This window comes from Narcine bancroftii, chromosome 5 (assembly GCF_036971445.1).
Source record: "Narcine bancroftii isolate sNarBan1 chromosome 5, sNarBan1.hap1, whole genome shotgun sequence".
In the NCBI taxonomy this organism is placed as follows: domain Eukaryota; kingdom Metazoa; phylum Chordata; class Chondrichthyes; order Torpediniformes; family Narcinidae; genus Narcine; species Narcine bancroftii.
In genome coordinates, this window is record NC_091473.1 from 241,128,224 (window position 1) to 241,153,094 (window position 24,871).

Consider the following 24,871-nt stretch of genomic DNA (forward strand, 5'->3'; position numbering starts at 1 on the left):
GAGCAGGCTCTGACTAACACATTAATTATTTTATACTTCTAGCTCACAATTGATATGCATATGACATGATTTGATTTATGTTATTATTAATTTACCTCATGTAAAGGCTTTTTTGTTAAACTCAACAAAAATATAATAAAAAGTGGCAATTAATGTGGAACCATTACAGCTGCCGAAAGGAACTCAAGTGGAAGAACCAGATTCCGTGGAATAAAGTTGATTGGCAAGAAAAACTAAAGGAACCACAATCATTTGGATTAGGGATACATTACCGGGGCAGACCTGGAGGCAGACACAATTGCACCATTCAAAACAGAAGTGGATGGAACAAAGAACTTGCAAAGTGAGGCCTGGAGTCTGACAAGTTGGATTGGTCTTGCACAGCACCCTCATGGAGTTGATGGGCCAAATGTCCTCCGTCCAACCAGCAAATTTCTGCAAGTCTTCATTAATCTGTAATTCTATTATTGCTCTTACAGAATAGATTTTACCACTGGGTTTGTTCCCAGCGACACCAATTTGTTAAAATCTTAGAATAAAATTATAAAGTCACAATCTCTGTAATGGTGCAAGACAAGATTATTTCTTGTACTAATCTCGTACATTTCCTTCTCTCTTCATCTAATGGGCATGAAAGATACTCTTGTGATCATTAACTTCATTTTCTGTCCCTGAAACAGGATTTTATCATTCAATAGACTTCTGTAACATTGTAAATTACTTACAAAGAATTCGAAGTATATTCCTGTGTCTGGATACAGATATTCAAATGAAACCTTGCCAGATTGTTTCAAGTTCACTGCATACATCAGGACAGCGGTACACTCATCATTATTAGAAGCTATGAAGTCACCTTGAGGGGTCCATTTTGACCTAGAAAAATTTCACAGAAAAGTTGATCTCAAATTTAACATCAATTTGAATGTTTTCAGTTGATCAAACTTGCTGTGTGCACTTCAACACTTCCCACAATCTAACCACCAAGAAGAAGAACCAAAGAAAAACAAGAGGTATACGATTCAGTGAGCATTAGGGATCAGAAGTGGAGAGGGTGAGAAAATTTAAATTCTTGGGAGCCACCATCTCAGAGGATCTTTCCTGGAACAATAAAGGCATCGTGAAGAAAGCACATCAATGCTTCTACTTTCTCAGGAGTTTGTGGAGGTTAGGTATGACAATAGACAATAGGTCCAGGAGTAGGCCATTCAGCCCTGTGATCATGGCTGATCATTGACTATCAGTACCCCGCTTCTGCCTTCTCCCTATACCCCTCAACTCCATTATCTTTAAGAGCTTTTTCTAACTCTTTCTTGAAAGCATCCACAGAATTGGCCTCCACTGCCTTCTGAGGCAGAGCATTTCACAGATCCACAACTCGCTGTGTGAAAAAGTTTTTCCTCAACTCCATTCTAAATAGCCTACCCCTTATTTTTCTTAAATTATGGTCTCTGGTTCTGGATTCCCCCAACATAGGAAACATGATTCCTGCCTCAAATGTGTCTAATCCTTTAATAATCTTATGTTTCAATCAGCTCCCCTCTCATCCTTCCAAATTCCAGCGTATAAAAGTCCAGTCGCTCTAATCTTTCAACATATTACAGTCTCGCCATCCTGGGAATTAACCTTGTGAACCTACGCAACAGCAAGAATGTCCTTTCTCAAAGTTGGAGTCCAAAACTGCACACAATACTCCAAGTGTGGATCTGCTCACTCACTTAACCTGTCCAAGTCACCCTGCTTTCTCATATCATCCTCCTCACTGCCATTCAGCTTTGTGTCATCTTCAAATTTTCTAATGTAACTTTTAATCCCTTCATCCAAATCATTAACGTATATCGTAAATAGCTGTGGTCCCAACACAGCCTTGCAGTACCTTGTCACTGTGTGCCATTCTGAAATGGACCCAGTAATCCCCTCTCTTTGTTTCCTGTCTGCCAACCAATCTTCTATCCATGTCAGTGCCCTACCCCCAATACCATGTGCTCTAATTTTGCCCACCAATCTCCTATGTGGGCCCTTATCAAAGACTATCTGAAAGTCCAGGTACACTACATTCACTGGTTCTCCCTTGTCCATTTTCATAAGTTACATCCTCAAAAAATTCCAGAAGATTAGTCAAGCATGATTTCCCCTTCATACATTCATGCTGACTCAGACCAATCCTGTTACAGCTATCCTTTCACCCTTTATAATCAACTCCAGCATCTTCCCCACCACTGATGTCCAGCTAACTAGTCTATAATTCCCTGTTTCCCCTCTCCCTTCTTTCTTAAAAAGTGGGATAACTAGCTACCCTCCAATCCGCAGGAACTGATCCTAAATCTATAGAACATTGAAAATGATTACCAATGCATCCACAATTTCTAGAGCCACTTCCTTAAGTACTCTGGGATGCAGACCATCAGGCCCTGGGGATTCATCAGCCTTTAGTCCCATCTGTCTACCTAACACCATTTTCAGCCTAATGTGAATTTCCTCCAGTTCTTCCATTACTTTAGGTCCTCTGTCCACTGGGATATTGTTTATGTCTTCCCTAGTAAAGACAGATCCAAAGTACCTGTTCAACTCGTCTGCCATTTCCTTGTTTCCCATAATAATTTCACCTGTTTCTGTCTTATCAAGGGCCCAACTTTGATCTTAACTAATTTTTCCTCTTCACATATCTAAAGAAGCTTTTACTATCCTCCTTTATACTCTTGGCTGGCTTACCTTCGTACCTCATCTTTTCTTCCCGTATTGCCTTTTTAATCATCTTCTGTTGATCCTCAAACATTTCCCAATCCTCTGACTTCCCACTCATCTCTGCTATGTTATACTTCTCTTTTATGTTTATATTGCCCATGACTTTCCTTGTCAGCCACAGTCACCCCTTATTACCTTTAGAATCTTTCTTCCTTGGAAACCCTAGAAAATTTCAACAGCTGCATGGCACTCTGGTATGGGGACACCGATACCCCTGAGTGGAAAAGCCTGCAAAACGGACACAGCCCAGGAGATCACTGGCAAAGCCCTCCCCACCATTGAGAACCCCTGCAGGGAATGCTGCCGTCGGAAAGCAGCAGCAGCAATCATCAAGGGTCAACACCATCCAGCTCACGCTCTGTTCTGGTTGCTACTATCAGGAGGTGCCACCCTGTTCAGGACCATCAGATTCCTCAATAACAAAGTCAATCAGGGACTCATTTAAGGGGTCTTGCACTACTTGATATTTTTTTCCCATGATATTTCTTTAGCTGTTTTTTTGTGTATGTTGAGTGCAGATTTAATTTGGACTATCAATCAGTGGTAATTCTGCCTTGCCCGCAGGAAATCAGCAAGTGCGTAAGATAATTTGCCAGCTTCCCCTCCATATCATATACTTACTAACTTGGAAATATATTGTTGTTCCTTACTATCGCAAAGTGTAAATCTTGGAACTTACTTCTGGCAGTTCCTTTGCTAACAGGACAACAGAAAATCTGATAGGTCACCACCCTGTACTCAAAAAGCTAATAGCAATGGATATTAAAACTCTGGTTTTGCCGGCAACAACCTTGCTGCATTAATGTCAAAAAAGTGGGATTTAACATTGTTAGTACCAAAGTGACTTTTAAATTGCAACCATAATCACAAATAAAATAACCAGAGCATCTGCTCCTGAAGCTGTCTGCAACTTCACTCTCTGACATTTCTCCTTCATCAGTAACACAGGGCTCTTGTGCTGGATGTAATTTTGAAGGCATGGGCAAGCACTTTCTGAAAAAATATATGTACTTATTCATCTTTATCTCACCAACCCTTTATCCTACTGGTACCATAACAAACCTTCAGCTATCTATTTCCCACCCCTCCATCCCTCCCTACATCCCCACCACTTTCAGATTGATTTAACCACGTCACTCAAAGATGAGGCAGAGTAAATTCTCAAATGCTTTTTGCTCCGATATCTAGATGAAAAACTATTACTAAATATCTGGCTTTAATCTTCATTTAATTCTCAGCTATTTAAGTACATTAAAATTATACAGTAGAAGTCCAAAAATCTGGATGCCAGAAATCTGGACCACACTTTTAAAATCTAGTGAGCTTTTGTGTGCGTGCATGCATGCATAAGTACCACAGATGCATTTTTATTTTCCTTTAAAACTGCTCATTTTGATAAATGAAGCATGTTGTATTTGTTAATGAATAAACGATCAAAATTTACCTGTTCATCTCTTCTTTATTCCTCCTTAAAAATGAATTTTAAAAGCACTGCCTGAGAATCCAGATCAACCCAATTCCTGAGCAGTTCAGATTTTGGGACTTCTACTGTATCCCAACTATAATAATCTTAGACTGATACCTGCTAGAATGGAAATTCAGCATTCATTACTCCTCATTACACTAAATTATGAAAATTACTAATTTTGCTAAATTACAATCTAATTATGGTTTGATATTACACAACTATTCCATTTATGTTTAATAAATTCAATCAATTTTCAGTTGTCTTTACAATTTTTGTCATATTATCTCTACAAATATTTCTCCAATGATCCTTCTCAAAATCAATTCCCAAGTCCTTCTCCCATTTAATCTGTGATTTATGCAACTCAATTTTAGGTATTTTCTGTTGCAATAATTTATACATTTCAGAAATTTCTTCCCTCCATCACGAACCAACATTTCAAACTTCGAGTCTTTGGATAAAAGCAAATGATTCCCAAAATAATCATACAACATTGATTTAATTTAATAGTAACTAAAAAGTGTATGAGTAGGTATTTAATATTTTTCCTTCAATCTTTCAAATGATTTAAAAAAAAGCTCAATTCAAAGCAATCATTTACAGTTATTATTAACCGTAAAAGGTAAACACTTATTCTGATACAAAGGAATATATCTAGACAATTTACCTTGACAACCGATTTCTTTATTTACCCCTTTCCAAATACCAAATGCAAGAATAGAGTCTTAATTTACCACTGGGTTCACCTCATCATAAATGAAATGAATTGTGTTTGGTGTTCTCTTTTTCACTTTTTGTAACCTTCTTTCATAAATAAAATATTCAAAAAAATTTCAGTTGTGATATTAAAACCTATGCAGATTAATGTTTTATGCTTGATATTTTATTTCATAAATTTAGCAAGAGAATTGCTAGATTATGAATTAAAATATCTAAAATCAAAAGGAATGAAATAAAGGATGTAAAGGTTATTGGACAAGCTGATCCTTGCGGCAGTTAGAACAAACGTACACAACCCGGTCTTCTTCCTGAGTTAAAGCACATAATGCTGGAGAATCTCAGCTGGTCAGTGTATTTTATATAGCAAAGATAAAGAACAAAATAGGGGGGGGGGGGGCAGGGGGAGGAGGAGCACTGTCCCACAGGCAGGAGCTGGATAAGAGAGGAAGGGCACACCAGCAAACAGGGGGTGGGGAGGGGCGGGGGGAATGGAAAAAGACTCTTTGAATGGAGAGGGAAGAGGCTGGAGAGCTGGAGGAAGGTGACAGAGGTACTCTTCTTGATGACCTGAAAGGCTTCAGAGGTAGAACCAAGCCTGTGCTTTTGTGAGTTCTGAGGTGGCTCATAAGACCAATGACCGAACTAGGGCAACTACATTACTCAAAGAAGAGATTAAGTAAACTTTGAAATACTGCTTCTGAGTGGGACGTTGGCTAGATTGTGCAATGGTGAGAAAGACCTACCATTTATGCTGGACTTCTACATGCACCTGATGCACGGAATCAAGACTTCAAAGATCCTTCAACTGCTCCTTCCCCACTTTGAGTGGTCATGGATCCTGTTTCTCAGGTGTCAGTGGGATATTACCTTCTATTTATATTAATTATATTGTCAGATAAAATTTTAATGATCCTTTCTGATATTCAAGGAATGCAGCACTTTCTTAGAATACAGGATGCGTAGATCAGTTGGATGGAGAATGGCTGATTTTCTTTATTTCGTGTTCCATAAATAAAGCTCTCCATTCTCGGTAACAGAGTGAGTTTCTTCTGCACTCTTTCAAATGCCTGGTGCATTCTCACATTCCTCATGTAGGGTGTCAACTATTCAAGACACAATACTTAAGTGCAGTGAGACCAATGTTTCCAACTCTTACAGTTGATGAATTTTTTTTCCCTATATTTATTGATTCTTCTGCTTCCTGGTTTTCCCCATATTTTCCCTGATGTTAAATACGAGTAAATATACATGAAGAAAAAGTGAACACATTTAACTTATGAAAATATTTGGGTTGTGTCTATAATTCCTCAGTTCGAGTCCTCAGTCACTGAAGTTTTAAAATGAGAGCACACACTCTGGAGAATCCTCGAGAAACTCCTTCAACAATGCCAGTCCCCTCTATTGCCATCAACTCATCCCTTACCCACACCTCCTCTATTTCCCAGACATCTGCCTTGGCCCCCTGTGCCACGAGATGCAAAAGGGACAGTATTCTACTTGTCCTCACCTACCATTCTATCAGCCTCCTCATCCAACATATTACTGCACAATTTCTGCCACCTACAACATGATCTTACCACCAGATACATCTTCTCTTCACCTCTCCCCTTTATGCAGGGACCACACCTTCTGGGACTCCCTTGACTACTCAACTCTTCCCACTCATTGACAACTTGATGCTCACCCCCGTGACCATAAGAAATGCTACATTTGTGCCTATACTTCCTCCCTCACCACCATTCAGGGCCCCAAACAATCTTTCCAACCAAGTAAAACCGCACTTCACTTGTGAATCTGCAAAGGTCATGTACTGCATCCAGAGCTCCTGTTGTTGCCTCTTCTACATCAGAGAAACTGTAATGCAGACTGGGAGAGCACCTTTGTTCTGTCCACTACAATAACTCCCTGTGGCCAACCATTTTAATTCCCTACACCATTCCCAGACTGATATGTCTGTCCCATGGCCTCGTGCACTGCCGCAAATTTTGGGGAACAACACCTAATATTCAGTCTGGGCACTCTCCAATGAGATGGCATTAACATCGACTTCTCCAGTTGCCATTAAAACTCCTCCACTGAGCCTCTCCTTTCCTCCAATAACCACCCCCTTTCCTTCCCTCTCCATTCAGAGAGCATGCCCTCCTCCTATCAATTCTCAGCTGTTTTCTCTTCTAACCTCCCTCCAATATCCACATATTACCTCCTATTACCTTACCCTGCCCCTTTCTTCCCTCCTCTCCTCTGCACTTTTCCCGCCATTTTATTCAGGCAACTGCCAGCTTTTTGCTAATACCTTGCCGCAGTACTCAGGCCAGAAATATTGGTCACTCTCTACTTTCCATAGATGCTGCATGACCTGCTGAGTTTCTCCAGCAGTTTGCACAAGAACCCCAGACTTTCCAGTTTAAGTGATTAAATATCAAGCCTTTTTGAAACCGAGGGGAATTGATGGCATTATTTTAGACCTCACACTCCAACACCAGTTATCATGTGATAACATACATACAGTATACATCACTGTGCTCTGTAAGAATCAGTGGTATCAAAGTAATAATTTCAGACAGCTTGAGTGTGGAGGGGGTGTGGTGATGAGGGGAAGTAATCAGTTCTCCAAACAATGGGATTAATTATTAGACAGATAGATCTACCTACATGGTACAGTTTTCAGTTGATTCTTTGGCTGATGTGTCTTGTGCTATTCCCGAGTTAACAAATCCTGATGGAAGTGTATCCCACTCATTGAATTCAATGCCAGTGCCAAGGGAATAAGTACCAGCAATGCAGTTTTTGCACAATTGTTCCTTCATGTCCAAGAACTGACCAGCTCCACAGGAAAATGCTGCAAAAATATACAAAATCAAGGTTAGAAATTTTGCCAAGACTACCAGTTTAATCAAAACTCATCAGATAAATCACCTATTTTTCCATGACCAAGATTTTAATAATAAGAACACAAGAACATAAGCAGGCCATCCGGCCCAATGAGTCCATGCTGATCTAATATAATCTCCTCCTTCCAGCCTTTTCATCGTATCTCTTAATTCCCCCAATAGGTAAAAATCTATCCAATCTTGTCTTAAATAGATTTACTGAGGGTGGCAACAACTGTTTCAATGGGCAACAAATTCCATAGATTAACCACCCTCCAGGAAACGCAGTTCCTCCTCATCTCCATCCTAAATCTACTACCCTGAATCCTGAGGCTATGACTCTTAGATCTAGTCTCCCCCACCAATGGAAACAACTCACCAACCTCTTAACTAGGCCTTTCATAATTGTATACATTTCTATACGATCCCATCTCATTCTTCTAAATTCCAGAGAGAGTATGGTGCCAGATGACTCAATTTCTCCTCATGGGCTAACCCCCTCATCTCTGGAATCAACTTCCTCTGCACAGTCTCCAAAGCTAATATATCCTTCCTCAAGTAAGGAGACCAGAACTGCAGGTACTACTCCAGATGCGGACCCACCAGTACATTGTGGAGTTGCAGCATAACCTCCCTGCTCCCAAATTCAATCCCACTCGCAATGAAGGCCAACATTCCATTTGCTTTCTTGATAACCTGTTGTATCTGCAAACCAAACATTTGCAATTCATGCACAAGCACTTCCAAGTCCTTTTGCAAGGCAATATGATGCAATTGCTTGCCATTTAAATAATATTCTGATCTTCCATTTGTCCTTCCAAAATGGATAACCTCACATTTGCCAACATTGTACTCCATCTTCCAGGTCCTTGCCCACTCACTTAACCTATCTTTCTCTCTCTGCAGACTCTGAACAATTTGCTTTTCCACTCAATTTGGGGGTATCAGCACACTGAGATATTCTACACTCGCTCCCCTCTTCTAGATTACTGGGGTGTAGGTTAATTGGGTGTAAATTGGGCAGCGCAGACCCGTAGGCCAAAATGGCCTGTTACTGTGCTCGAGATATAATTTTTTTTAAATCATTTAAAAAAAAATTAATAGATCATTAATGTGTATTGTGAACAGTAGCAGGCTCAGCACCGACCCCTGCGGCACCCCACTCACCATTTTTACCCACCAGAAAAACACCCCTGTATCCCCAATTGCTTTTAAATTCTTATAATTAAACATTAAGATTAAATATTTTAGCACAATTGTTTATCAGGCCTCATCTGGAAACATCACCTTTATCTACTCTGCCAGCTTGAGTAAAGTGCTATGAGGTCTCTCTCAAACTCATCCTCAATTCAAGAAAGGGAAATTCACACTGCAGAAATTACTAGATCTTTGCGGGAACTTTCTTGCATCAGCATTTAAGACAATCAAAGAAAGAAATATAAAAATTACTAATAAGGAATAAAAATTAAAAATAAATTATATAATAAATGAACGAAACTATGTGGCATTTAAATAATTCAAATAAGACTGCTAAATATCTATGAACTTATTATATTAATTTCTAAGATTATAAGTAATTTTCTCCAGGGGTATACAACTTTGCATTTCCATATTCCAACAATCATTATGTAAGAGGGAATCGGATTTCCATGTTACCGCTACCGTTACTAGACTCTTTCCCCTTTTCCTTCTTCTCCCACTCTCTCCACTGTTTCTTTTTCCTTTCTCTTAAGGTACAGAGGGGTTATTTCAAGGCTTAATGTGCATTTTAAGGATATAATTTTTAAAATATATTTGAATACATTTGTATATAATAATCATTGAGTCCTTTTTGTATGTATAAATTCTTAGAAATTAAATATAATAAAAAATATATTCTTATTCTAGTGACAAGATGAAACACAAACTAGCAACTTCCAATCAATATATAATTAAAGAGAAATAAGGTGTACATTTCATTACCTGTCGTCATCATAAATACTTCATATGACCTCAATGTAATTCGATGTTTGGTGCTTAATGAAGATTATTACAAGTAATGAACAAAAATCTGAATGGATTTCAAAATGAGCTTCAAGATGAAAACAGTTTTCATTGCACAACTTATGCAATCTCTACATGAGCTTATTTAGTGAACACTAGTTCAATCCAGAGATCTTACAATATTAAACTTTTACATATTTGGAGTTTCTTACTTTCTATCAGATTCTCTGCATCTTTGCAAGTTAAAATGACCAGGGAGGCTTTCAAAAGATATTTCTTTCAGAATGTTTTCTAAAAATATATATATTCAAAACTAAGGTTGGTATTTAATAAGATCAGATGCATGTCAATTAAATTGCATTCAGCTCAGTGAGAAATAATGCATTTAAAACAGGGTCAATTGTTTCAAAAAATTAAATAGAACAAAGTTAAATCTCAATGATTCTTAGAATCGTTGAAAAAATAGGATGCAATAGGTTACTTGATCCATTGCATCATTGCTGATCAAAAAATAAAGAGCTCTTGTTGTTTGTAACCAATGTTTCAGGCCTGAGCCCTTTGTCAGGGTATGAGAAAAAAAAACAGGCAGGCATCGGAATAAAATGGGGGGGGGGGGTGGTGGGGGAGGAGCATGCGCCCACAGGCAAGAGGTCAGAGGTGGATAAAGGTGGGAGGGCAGAAGAGAAGAAAAAAAGCTGGGGTGGTAGGGGAGGGCACAGCTCCTGAATGGAGAGGGAAGTGGGGGGTGAAATAATTCAACAGTATTTGTTAAGATCTTCAAACCTTCAATCTTCTCCCCCTTAGATGTCTAAATTCCAGGAAATGCTGTAAATTTTGCTTGTAACAATTTAACCATTAGACAATATCCTACCAGAGTTGGATTAATTCACTCTTTATATAATGCAGAAAAAAATATCATTATTCTGTCATGTCAATAGATTTTTTTTATAATAGCAATGCTCTAGATTAAAAAAAAACATTTCATGGGCAGGCGCTCTGAATGTCTGTGGATATTTATATTAAAAAAATCAAACAGAAATTTGAATCTGATAAGTGCTTACAACATGATGTGCCATTGACTGGGTCTGGCAGTCCTATGCAGTTTCCTGGGATGTGAGGTACTGCGACTCTCCACCTCGAGCCTCGACTATTACAATCTGTGTATTCATAATAGTAATCCGACTGCAATAAATGAGAAATGTTCCATGTTAAACATGGGTAAAGTATATTGTTTACAATTCAGATCTAGTAATGGATATTCCTTCAAAGATTTAATACAGTTTAATCCTCCAGTATCATTCAAATAAAAAATGACTAAAAGTTATATGACATAACCACATTGTTTGGAAAATTATAAGAAACTCGTTAAAATCACTCAAACTCAATCAGATGTAGCAATTTTGTGAAGAGCTATGGGAATAAAGAATTACATGGATCCTATTAACATTAGCTATAACAAGCTAAACACAATCTGCAGGAGGAACTCAGTGTGTCAATAAGCATCGGTAGGAGGAAATGAATGGCTAATGTTTCAAGATGTCAAAACTTCTCGAAATGCCAGCCATTCTTTTCCTTCCCTCAATGCTGCTTCACCCACTGAGTTCCTCCGGCAGATTGTGTTTTAGCGTCAGATTCCAGCATTTGCAATCTCCAAAGTGTCCACTGCATTAGCTGCAAGCCTCCTTCATCTTTTCATCACGACGTTATCTTCCCTTCCTGTTTCGACTCTGCAACGGGGTTTGCCCTTTTAGACTGGTCCCACTTCGCAATGCTCCACCTCCGACCCTGCCTTCTTTGGCAGATTAAAGCCGGGTATGTTCAGAACCTCCACCCCCCCTCCCCCCCGCCATACCACCTTCAATACCTTCACTCAGCTAGACAACGCATGCAAAAGGCAGATAATATCCAGCTTGAATTCTCTGTGTAAAAGAGGTATTTGAGAGTCAATGTTACTTCATCCAAATCTCTCATTGAATGGCTATTTGCAACATCCTAAAGCTGAGAAATGCAAGCACATTGAAAATGACCATTTTCTCCTCAATAACTGATAAAACCTTTCAAAGAAAAGCCTGTCAGACGTCGTTGATCATCTATGAAAATCAGTATTTGATTTACGGGAGTTACAATGGAGGAAAGGTTGAATTAAATACAGTATATTACAGTGAATCTCTCACACACTAATTTTGTAGTGAGTTCAAGTACTAGTCTTAGACAATCCAGGACGATACTTGTATTAACATTGAGAGATAGCCACACAGTGAGAGATGCTATTACTCCTATGGATTAAAAAAAAAGACGGTGATGTTGGAGCTGCTGCCGCTGGTTGCTGACCCGGGAAAGTAGGGAGTGGAGAAACAGCACTGCTCCACAGGGTCCTATTGTCAGGGTCCCAATGCAAACAGTTTTCCATGCAGGCTTTAACATGCCTGTTAAAGGAGCAGATGTTTTTTTTTAAATCCTGCAAATATGGAGGTCAGTGCCCAAGATGGCAGTGCCTGTGCTGGGCAAAGTACCAGAACTGAGCAAAATACCAGAAACAGGGGAACACATTCCATGGCAAAGGAGAAGCATAGGAGACAACGCCACAGGGAAGGTGACCACAGTAGCAGACCAGTGAGGGGGCTCAGTGGCTAAAGGACCCACACAGACGGTGGGCGGTTGGCGACTTATAGTCAAAGGCCTCACACTGGCTGCAGACGACTTGCTTTTGCCTCAGGCACTGAAGGCTTCCTGATTGTATCAGAGATTTTGACCTGGAGCTCCTGTTGTTGACAGTTTGAACTGGAGTCTATGTGGGAGTGTGGAAGGTGAATCTATGGAAACTCGGTGACTCTGAAGAGACTATTTTGCTTCTTTTTCTCCTATTGTTAGGGGCTCCGTGCAATGCTCATGGCAACTCTTACGATTAATGTAGATCAGGTATATTACATTTTTTATGCATTATTCCATGACAATAAAAGAAACCTTTGAAAAATGTTCTTCCTATACCTGAAGAATTCCTAATCTTCACAAAAGAGATTTTTCCCCAGTCACTCTATTTGTTTTATTCCACGCTTTTAAAAAGTTTTCTGGTGTACATATTGAAGTAACACTTTTTCATAACATAGTAAATCATCTATTAAATGAGTGGATGCATGTATGACTCATTGTTATTTGCCTCAAATCATTCAGATAAATTTATGTAGCTCATAAGTGAAAAAACTACTTAACATTTCGCAATCCCACCAATCCATCTCATTTGATTAGAATGATTGTGCGTGTAGAACTAACTGAGTTGCCAAATGCACACTGAATTTTGAGGTTTTAATTGAACTATTATGCAGAGTAAATATTCAAGTTTTTGTTGCAAAGATAGTTTCAGTGAAGAGTGAGTCAAGCTTAAACTAGCACACCTCCAATGGTTGCTGTTTTAACCATAACCATTTACGGAGCTGAAACAGGCCATGTCGGCCTTTCAAGTCCGCACCGGTTCACTAGAACAACTCCACTAGCTCAAACCTCCCGCTCACCACCACGTGATGTTCAGGTTGAATTTTTTTGATGCATTGATAAACATATCCAGATCTTACATATATACTTTTGAACCCACGTTGACCTCCATCTAATTTCCATCTATTCCATCTGCTTCCAGTGTTTAAAATCTACCATGAGCAAGTAAGGGGCTAGCATTTTTAATGTTTAAATATTTTATGTTATACTTAATTCTAGGCAGATTAACCTACCCCTCCATTTATTGCTTGACGAATGTAGCTAATAAGTCATAATTAAAGTACTCCACTCAGAATCTATTTACTACCTTCTTGTTTCTTGCAAAAGGAGTTCACAAGATATAGAAGGAAAAGCAAAGCCAATGGCCCATCAAGTGTGCTCTGTCATTCTAATCATGAGCTGATCAATCCTCCCACTCAGCCCACTTCCCATAATTCTTGATGCCTTGACTAATCAAATACCCATCAATCTCTGTCTGCCTTAAATACACCCAATGACCCCACTTCAACAGCTTCCTGTGGCAACGTTCCAGAGCCACGCCTCTCTGACTAAAGAAATTTTCTGCGTCTCTGTTTTAAATTGATGCCCTTTCATCCTGAAGTTATGTCCTCTTGTCTTAGAATCCCCTACCATGGAGAAGTAATTGTTCATGAGCTGAAACCAGCAGGTGATACAAAGTAGAGCGTTTCTTTGCCCATATATGTTGTGATGCCATGAGACATGGTGTCTGGTGGAAAATTTCAGGATCTCAGGCTCATTCCTTCTAACTACACATCACTAAAGTGCTGCATTTGGTGAGTTTGTGTTAAAGATCTACTCTGTGATGGTGACAGAATAGTTTGTGGGTTGGCTGAAAGCTTTGATCTTATTAGTTGGTCCACCAGGTTATGACTCTTTCAACTATGGTGCAAAGCTTGATGTCAGATGACTCATTAAGTTTTATTCTGACTGTATTGTGGAAAAGCAGTTTCCTACAATCAAAAAACTTTGCTCGGCTACTCCAGAAGAAATTTAAGAGTCAATTCCTTGCAATGAATCTGAATTCACACATAGCAGATCAGATAAGGGAGGCAGATCCCCTATGCTGAAAGATTTTAATGAACTATGTGTGAATTAGTAATAACTATTTGATACATTCATGGTCAGAATCACCAAAACAAGCTTTTTATTTAACTAAGTGAATAATTACAATTCTGCGGAAGGATTGACTTGAATGCAGTCGTCTTTGAAACAAAGGAAAATGAGGGCATGTATTAAGTAATGAGGAGTCTAGGCAGGTTGAACAGGAATATCTTTTTCTTTGTACAAAGGAAAATAACCAGGAGGCATAACTTTAAAATAATAGTCTTGTGTTTCATAATTTTTCCTCCTGATCCACTTAACCCCATCAATTCCATTTCCCCCATTTATTTCCCTGTAGCCTATGCTTTTTACATGCTCATGAACTCAACACGAATCTCTTTAATCCACCTATTCTAGGCCAATCATCTGACCAAAACAACTTTTATAATGTGGGAGGAAAGCAGAGCATTTTAGAAAAAAAATCAATAGCAAGGCTCTAAAACTCACTATCCAATAGGTGGTGAAGGCAGGAATGTTAGCCTTGATGTCAATTGTTTTCCCGATAAAGCCCCAGAAGTTGTATGGAAACCTAAATTGCCATTTCTTGTATGTAATCTTGAGTGCCATTATTATCTGAAACCCAGCAGGTGGCAGATTCACAAACTGGGGCTACTTCAGAAAATACAGCAGTGAGACCATTGCTTCAGCAAAGAGCACCTGCCTTGCCACAATGTGGAGAGAGAGTGTCCATTAGCCTTGCTGGCTGGATAAGCTGAACAAGCATTCAGCATGTTTGAATCTATTGTTTACTGTCATTTTAAAAGTACCTGAGTGCCATTTGAAAAGCTGTAATCTAAAGGATCATAAACAAAAGTCCCTCATACAGCCTCTTCAAGGTGGGAATATTGCACCTTTATTGCACCACGCCATTCTGTGTAAAAGGTATGAACACAGAATGGGGGGGGGGGGGGGTGGGGGGGCAGCAGAGGTAGTCATAGCACCGAATTGCATTATGCCAGCGTTGTTTGGCTCAGTGTAACAAAAAAGCAAAGCCGGCTCAATGCAATTCGGTGCTTCTTTACAGCAGTATTGCAGGATCTCCATGTAAAAAGACCTAAATAGAAGGAATACAGAATTAATTTAAGTTCTATTTTTGGCTTGTATAAACACAAAGAGCAAATGACCTTCTGTGGTGTAAATTTTCATGATTTTATGAATTACTGATTGTAGATTCCACAACAACTTGGGTGGCATGAAAAGTAAAATCTCCACAAGTTGTGACCACCAGTATAATCACGGTGCAATATACCCTAACAGAATATTCTGCTGTATGGATGGGACATAGCAAGTGCAGACATGTTGATATTAGTGAAGCTGAACTGTAACATTTTTCCAATGGGCTCAATTAATTGAAACATACCACTGACACTGTTTTGATATGAAGCTGCAGTCTAATTTTGTCTTTGAGTGCGACTTTTTTAAAAAGCAGCACAAAAAATTATTTGTGCACAATGTAAATTGCATTTGAAATTTTGTGAAGGGTTTCTGCTACTGAAGAGGCTGTTGGTGACTCAAGGCAAGGAACCTATGTAGGATGTGGGCTACTGGCGTTTGCAGTCAAAAGACTCACATCAGCCTACTGGATGGAGATTGGCTGAAGGGGCACCATGTATACGGCCAGGATGTGAGAGAGTGTGAGGCCTATCAGAGGTTTGGATCTGGAGCTTGGGATGCTGAAGGTTTGGGATGAAGTCTGTGTGGCTGCAGAAGCTGGATGGAGTCTGTGTGGCTGGATGCGAATTCACAGACACTCAGTGACTCTGAAGGGACCCTTTTGCTTCTCTTTCTCTGCCTATGGCAGACAAACCACAATTTTCTATCTGTTTTATTATATGACAATAAAACAAAATTGAATCTTGAAATTATGGGTTTATGACACTAGTTAAAATAGAGTACATTTTACTTACAATATTAAAAACTAAATTCTTTATGGGCCAACCACCATTTCTATAGCATACTGAAACCCATCAAGTAATCTTATTCCAAAGTAGTACTGAGAAAGAGCATACTTGTAAATATTAGCTCTATAAAATGCATAATAATTCATTTCATTTGATGTCTGTTGCACTTTGAATAACCATACAGCAATGTTATTGTTCACTAGCTTGGAAAATAAATTTCACTGATGTAATTTTAATCACATGCTGGCTTACAATACAAATTATTTCAAATTTCAATCAAAATGAAAAAAATTAACAACTAAATAGACTCAAATTATATGTCAGTAAGATTTTTATAAAATATAAACATGAAATTAAGTTGATATTTTACCTTTGCATTGAGTTCTTCTCCCAGGCTTGGAGAAATGCCTTACCCAACGTATCAGAGCAGTTGACATGACCATTAATAGGGTAGTGGTTTTCCAAGAAGCATTGTTAATTTTAAATTTTTCTACATTCCTCTGATCAGTTTTTTTTTAAAAAAGACATGCAACAGACCCTTCTGACCCACAGCCCATGCCACCCATTTACACCTAATTGACCTACCATCCCTGTACATTTTGAACGGTTGGAGAAAACGAGAGCACTCAGACAAAACCCATGCAGACATGGAGAATGTACAGATTTGAATCCTGTCGCTGGAACAGCAATGAGTAACCATGCCGCCGTAATTGTGGTCACGGTGCAAATTTATAAAACTAACCTAATCCCAAAGTTCATATCTGTCTCCTGAAGACAATGGTTTAAAATAAAAAGCCAAAAAGAGAGCTGAGAAGTGTTATTGTCCAAACATCAGATTTCTTGAGTACTTCATAAACTTCCACAAAGCTTGTTTATAAATCATTAAAGAAAAAACCACACCTTTCAGCTAGAAATTGGGTATTTTGTTTCAGGAAGATTCTGAAGCCATTCTGTGTTCTTAAACTGATATTCCTTCTTCTTACAAACAGTGCCAGATTTGAATCCTGTCGCTGGCACTGTAACAGCATTGAACTAACCATGCTGCCATAATTGCGTAAAAAAATCTACGCCTAAGCAAGTTCCTTCACACAAATATGAAAGTACAAAGTAAATATACTAAATATAAGATTAGAAATGAAAACTTTCAGCTTCCTGTAAAAGATAGATTTTAGTAATAGGTATATTGAAGTAGCCAGTTTTGGTTTTAATGTGCACTTGCCGAATGAAACCATGATTTTCCCCAGCAACTAAGAATTTCTCGGTGAAGAATCGTCCATGATAATTACAATATCTCTGCATACCAAATTGCATTTATCCCAAAAGAATTTTAACAAAGATTTCTTTATGTCTCCTGATGTTTCCTGTAGAGCAGTAACTTCTGCATCAAACCAGACACAATGTTCCTCTGGTAAATTCAAATTGTAATTTACCATTAAAGCTTGTCCTATTCAAAGCTCATCCCACTTTAAGATAGTCCTTGCTCTTGGCCAAATGTTTTCAGCACACAGCCCATCAATAGAGTTGGTGCAAAAAAGTTAGTACTAGAATCAAATATTATAGCAAATCAAAACAATTTAAAAAGGCATCAAAAAGTCTATTCCATTCTAATGGTACATCCTGTGCCTGGCAGAAAAGTGCAATTTTTTTAAAAAAATGCACAAAATAGCAGTATTTCCAAGCTTTACGTGGTTATGTCAACATAGATGCTAAAGCCACAACTTTAAAATCTTGAAATATTTCTCAAAGATATGCAGTCTTCTAAGTAGGGCCATTCTTTGAAATGCCCTGACTACTGTTCATTTCAATTTTAAAAGTATAATGTACTGCATGTAACGAGCAGCAATAGGACAATGAACAGTGTTTAAAACACTAATTTTATTTCTTACTCTTAAACTATAGTCTTAACTTTTAAACTATCCTTAACACTAAATCTATCCCCAGCTATGCACAGATGTCTAGTGTATGTGTGTAATATATCCAAACCATTACAGTCCAGGCCAAAATCCAGAAAGATACTTCAGTCTTTTAAATTCAGTGTTAAGTGTTGGCCTTTGAAATCTGATGCCCAGAATGAATGTTGAACTGATGGGAAGACTGGAGTTGTGGCTGCGACAAGCTCACAAACTCTTCTTGCATTGCCTCTGAAGAAATGTCCATCCACACGAGTCACGGTCATAAGACTCCTGGTCCTTTTGTAGGCAAGACTCAGACTGGGCAGCCTCCATGAAGGTTCCAAGAACCTGGGCTGGTCTCTCCAAGTAACTTCACTGCTAGTCTGTCATCGCTCCCCCCCCCCCCCCACGGTATTTATAAATTGTACGCAATAGTGCTACTCTGGCAGCCTTTCGCAGGTCCCCCACGGGGGCCTCACAAAGTGAAGGACGAACGCAACGATCCAGCAGGCTGCATGAGGCCCACAGCGCTGCCCTCCAATTGGCCACAACCAAAAGAGCTTAACTAGCCTATCAGGGAAAGTGGATCCCAAATACACCAATCAGTGCTGAGGGGGTTTTGACCACCCCACCCCCCCTCCCCTCGGTTTGAGAATAAAAGCAGGGCTGTGAGCCCAATAAAGATGAGATTGTTAACTACACTCAACTCGGTTCGTGTTATTCTTTCTGGGAACAGCGTGTTCTTTCTGAGCTAACCTGCATGCAGCTATAACTTTCCCTGTGCTATAGGCTCCGCAGAGCCATAGCTTGTAGCACTACCAACTTTCCCAAGAAATATAAATTGTGCGCCATCATGCTACAAACTTTCCCGCACTATAGAAATTGAGCAATATAGCACTACCAACTTTCCTATCCGGTTTAAAAATTATCAGCTATTGCTATTTATTGCTAGCACATTCCCACGGTCCCTTATAAAGGTTTATATAGGTCAGCACAGCAACAACAAGAACCAAAGGGCTCATACTGCGCTGCACATAAAGCTTAATTATGTTATAATTAGGCATGATTAATTTTGTTCAAATACAAGATCATAATACACTGATCAGGATTTAGGGCAGGTCCACCATCTCTCGCTGCGTCATGACATCACTGGTAGAACAGCTGTAACCCCGGAAGTGTTCAGTGTCCCAGTTAGGAGTGGTCAAGTGTGAAAAGCCAAACCTCCGTTCATATCCCTGGACACTGGATGGCCAATTTAATGGAATGCTAGTGTGAAAGAGGCTAATGGGACTGTTAGAGCGATGCACAATGTATAAAAAATAACCCAAAAAATTTCTCATCTAAAATTGGCTCTGCATCTGTTCTTTTGCCCTGCTAATACCAATAGATTCCATATATTTGTGAGTAGATTTGCCACACAAACCGTAGGAAAACTGTTCCATATTATTTCTCAAATACAGGTTGCTAATTACCGTATATTTCAACAGATAAGACAACCTTCAAAAAAGACAGGTCCTCATTTTCAGCCTGAATTTCATGGTTTTAAATCAGATATCAGGCATACAAGACAACCCGCCAATTTTCTGCTTGATGCTTCAGGGCACCTGCAAGGAACGTGCCGGAGACTGGTGTCCAGGCCTCCCAGCGACAATCCAAACTTTGTTACAACACCCCAGTAACAAATCTGTAAATTAAGCAAGCTTCTGGCCGTGAAGATGCCGAATGGTGCTGGGTGCAAGTCTTCAGCATCGACTGCAGTTGAAGTTGGCAACAACGACTCCATTCTCAACATCGAAGAAGTTGCCTCACTGCCCAGATGGTGCAGGAACCACGGCTATATGTTGGCTTGGGGTGGGATAGACTGGTTCCTGGCAGGAGCTTGGACCACCAGGCAGAAGTCGGGACCTCAGGCTCCAAAATTGTAAAATGTCTGGGTGAGTTATGGCAGCGGTGGTGTCAGATCTGTTAGTGGTGGGGAGACAGTCGAAAACGGTCCACTTTGCTGGCTAGAATTTTAAGGTCACATTTTGGTATCTGGCCTACAAGATGACCCTTTTTTAGCATATTTTTTGGGTGCTTCCAGGGTCATCTTTTAGGCCAAAATATAGAGTATATGAATTTGTATTGAACTGACACTGCAATATCTCTTATCCATCCTGTTTACCTTATTGATTGCTGTTCTGGCTAATATGATGAATCATGATGTTAAGTTTCATAATCTTGTATCTCTCTCAGCTGCTCCCATTGTCAGTTCAGCATTACTGATTCAACTATTCATCCCCTTCTCCTTTACAACCCACAGCAGCGTATTTAACCCATTTTAAATGTTAACAGATGTCATTAATTCTACATGCAATTTTATCTACTATACTCCTATTTTTAAATTTGAAGTTCATGATGAGTCGATCACAAACAGAATAAGCATTCATTAAAGAGGTCGACGCCTATCCTAATTCTACTTCATTAGTTTATAGCCTAGCCAAGGCAAGCAGAGCAATTTTCTACCGTTTCGAAATAAACATTCCCAAGTGAATTCAGTCTTCCAAATCATATTATTTTTTCTATATCCAGAACTTCAAAGTTCAAACTTCAGATTTATTGTCAGAGTATATACGTGACATCGAGATTTATTTCCCTGCAGTCCAGGCAGAATTTCTACCTAGCAGAAGTGCAAAAAAACTGTACTTAATTAAGATACATATGCAAGAGAGAAATGTAAACAAAGTATAAACAGATTGTGCAATACAGAAAATAAATATTCAGTAATAAATGAAATTGTTGTTCCGTGTTATTTAAAAAAAACAACTTTTCTTCCTGAAAAGAAAAATGGGACTATGATGGATAACTTCAAACTGAACACAAATTTCAGATTTGCTGTATTACATAGGAAGTTGGAGAAACATTAAATTAACTTTTATTGAATACAGCATGTCTAATCACATAATAATGCTGACACATTGCATTAGTTCAACTGATCTAAAAATGTTTGGCCACTGATTTTCATTTGTACTCAGCATCTAATGCCCCTCGCTTCAATGCCCAACAATAGTGGGCCCTGATGCTGCTTTTCCATGCTCGCAATGTCCTGGCGAAACCTTTCACCATGTTTGATACTGACTGCACCAAGGCCACCAGGGAAGAAGTGCGAGTGCGGAAAATTAATTTTCAATGACATGTTGCACTTCATAGTTTTACAAGCTTCGAGTAGACTTAAAATGATAGGAAATCACAAAAATAGGTTACATTTTAAAAAAGGTTCATAGTAGGAAAATTTTAAGGCAATTTCTGTGATCAGCAGCCCAGGATCCAAAATGTTCAGGAAGCAAAATCTTCATTATCCAGTGTAATCTACAAAGTAAGAGTCCTAAAATGAGTTTCTGACTGAGTTTAATGTTGAGGAATCTGATGATGGAGGGGTAGCAGCTGTTCCTGAACCTAGTGGTACAAGTCTTGTACCTAGTTCAAATAATCAAATCTATGAATATTCACGGATATTAAATATGAATATGTTGAGAAATTGGACCAATTTTGTTTGCACTACATTGCTTAATTTCAATGGAAAATAAAATCCAGTGGAGAAAGAGAACTAACTGAAAGGACACAATTTGCCTTCGCAGTTCTCAATGCAACTGGAATGTGGAATGTGTAGACACAAGAAATAGGAGCAGAAGTAGGCTCTCTGGCCCGTCGAGCCTGCTCTGTCATTCAGTGTGATCTGGCTGATCTGATGATACGATCATCTCCACCTACCTGCCTTTCCTCCATATCCCTTAATTACATTACTATGTAAAAATCTATCTAACCTTGTCTTAAATATATTTACTGATGTCACCTCCACTGCTTCAGTGGGCAGTGAATATCAGATTCACCACCCTCTGGAAAAAAGCAGTTCTACTACCCTGAACCTTGAGACTATGTCCCCAAGTTCTGATTTCCCCTACCAAAGTAAACAACCTACCAACCTCTGTTTTATCAATGCCTTTCATAATTCTTAGATTTTTCTTTAAGGTCCCCCCTCATTCTTCTAAATTCCTTTGTACAGCCCCAGACAAGTCAATCTCTCCTCATAGGCTAACTCCTTCATCCCTGGAATCAAACCAGTGAACCTCCTCTACATGACCTTCAAAGCTAGTATATTCTTCCTCAAGCAAGGAGGCTAGAACTGCACTCCGTATTCCAGATGCTGACTCACCAATGCCTTGCATAGTTCCAGGATAACCTCCCTGCTCCCAAATTCAATCCCACTAGCAATGAAAGCCAACATTCTATTTGCCTTCTTGATAGCCTGCTGCACCTATAGACCAAGCTTTTGTGATTCATGAACAAGTACTCCCAAGACCTTCTGCATATCAGCAAGCTGCATTTTGCTTGCCATTTAAATAATATTCTGATCTTCCATTTTTCCTTCCAAAACGGATAACCTCACATATGCCAACATTGTACTCCATCTGTCAGACCATTGTCCACTCACTTAACCTATCTATATCTCTCTACAGAGTCTCTGCATCTTCTGCAGTTTGTTTTTCCTCTCATGTAGAGTCCATTTAGGTTGAACAGCACACATTAACCCCATCCTCAAATACAGCACCAGACCACATAGACCAAACTACATGGTCATTGGCTTACAAATATCCTTTAATTCCTGTCCTTTGCCCATCGCCTACTAGACTCTAACATGACTCTGTTCTCAGAGTTAGTTGATTTTCTTTGCAATGTTGGAATACATGAAGGAAAATCCTTTGAGTTTGCAAGGCCTAGTGCCTGGAGATTCCCACAACAATTCTGCAAATCCACTGTAGAATCATCTCTGCATGAATACCATCAAAGTAAATAAAGCATTCACTCTAGGCAAATGATGGAATAAGAGAGGGTTTCTCACCCAGTTAAAAAGTCTTTGACTGATCCCTTCTCATCTGTAATGAAGATTTCAGGCTACATTTTAATATTGTCCAACTTACCAGCTGCTAGTCATTAAAGTATTTTGCGAAAGGGTCATACTTTAAAGGAATTTTCTTATAGAATTATTATCACATTCTCCTGTATATATTGCACAAAGTATTCTGGAAGATTCCCCTACATGTTGCCATTTACTAAAATTAATGCAATCACTGAACTTGGCTTCTTGACAGGAATTGTACTTCATATGTGTAAACAGGAGGAGTTGGGAATAGCAAGAGTTTGCAAGGGAAACCAGATTGAACAGATACACAAGGAGGTCTGAACGCTCTTCCCTACTCACCAAGGCATTCAGAGGTCTAACCACAGGCCAGGAGTCTTTTAGTGTTTCAGGCCTCCTGGCCATACAGACACCCTCTGTGATGAATAACAACAACATCATTCACTGTCACAGCTGTGCCACAGGCTCTTCTGAGAGAGTGACAGGAGACCTTGACCAATTCAGTGAATCTGCCATGCACTCATCTGGAAGAACTCACCAATGCTTGCTTTACCAGGGCAACTCGTAATCATCTTGTCAGTGCTGTCACACAGATCAGCAAGGCCATCAACTGTTTCAAAATGGCTAGAGTCCAGAGAATTGCTGTGGTGATAAATGGCATCCATGCAACATTGATCGCCCTGAATGTGAACTCCCATGTTCCCTGCAGTTTATCTTCAGGCATCAGTTATGGTCATTCATTGTGCATTTTACAGAAATATTGCAGAGAGGGAACAGACAATTGAACAGCCCAAGAACTGGAGAAAGCAGAAGCAGCCAGTGCTCAACAACTGTAAGGCAGACTCATCTCTTGTATCTTCCCAGATGAATAAAATATTAATATTTGGAACGTTTACCCATTAAAATTATGTTTCTGCCCCGCCCCCCCCCCCCCAACACCCACCCACACTTCACTCTGATTTAAATATGTGCCTTCTTACAAGGATTGCATAGCTCTGTCAGGAGGTTTGACCCCACAGTACTCAAATCACTGAAGAACACTATTACTGTAGTACTCATTTCATGAACACAAACCTGTGCTGTTCTTTCTTTGTTGCTACAGAAGGTCGCTCATAGATTTAGAAAACCAGATATTTTATCTTGTACCAGATAGGGCTGAAGCAGACACAATCATAAACGTGCCTTCCAAGTTAGGTTTCTGAATAAATTAAACCATTAGCCATTAATAAGCTAAGCGATTGAGAAAAAAATTTGCAAATGTTTTCATGTTTGTAACCATCATTCTGACTTTACAATCCAACTTAATTGAGAAAAACAACAAATCTAAACTTTTAGATTTGTTCCAATTACAGATGGACCATAAAAAAAATATGCTACCTGGCTGCATCACAGCTTGATGCAGGAAATGCTCTGCCAACTCAAGATACTGCAAATATTTATAAATGCAGCTCAGGCCATCACGCAAACAAACCCCCCTCCATCGAATCTGCCTGTACCTCCTGCTGTGCCTTGAAAGCTGCCAACATATTTAAGGACTCATCCCATGATGAGCATACTCTCTGCTCCCCTCTTCCATCAGGCAGAAGATACACGTGCTGGAAAAACAAACCTCCAGATTCATGGACAGTTTTTTCCCCCCCCCCCCTACTGTTATCAGACTCTTAAATGAATCTCTCACAGGCAAAAGGTGATGCCCTTGCACTATTTTTTTCAAGCAACCTGCTTGATGTTCTTGAACTTTTTCTCTATGCCCTGCACTATGAGACATTGTAACACTATTCCTTTTA

At 39.3% G+C, this 24,871-nt stretch overlaps 1 protein-coding gene across 9 annotated transcripts in view; it reads right to left on the reverse strand.

Moving 5' to 3' along the window:
* LOC138765094 (endosome/lysosome-associated apoptosis and autophagy regulator 1-like) overlaps window positions 1-24,871 on the reverse strand; it is a 110,198-nt gene that overhangs the window by 68,475 nt on the left and 16,852 nt on the right. For 7 of the 9 annotated variants that reach the window (XR_011358472.1, XR_011358473.1, XM_069941804.1 and 4 more), the window contains exons 2-4: window positions 10,845-10,965; window positions 7,583-7,769; window positions 726-873 (exon numbers count right to left, since the gene is read on the reverse strand). Coding sequence is in view for 7 of the 9 variants with exons in the window: in XM_069941804.1 (XP_069797905.1) it covers window positions 726-873; window positions 7,583-7,769; window positions 10,845-10,965 (456 nt within the window). In the remaining 2 variants the exon portion in view is untranslated. Of the gene's footprint in view, window positions 1-725; window positions 874-4,186; window positions 4,328-7,582; window positions 7,770-9,087; window positions 9,199-10,844; window positions 10,966-24,871 lie in introns of those variants that run through there. The other 2 variants (XM_069941805.1, XM_069941806.1) reach the window with 2 other exon arrangements.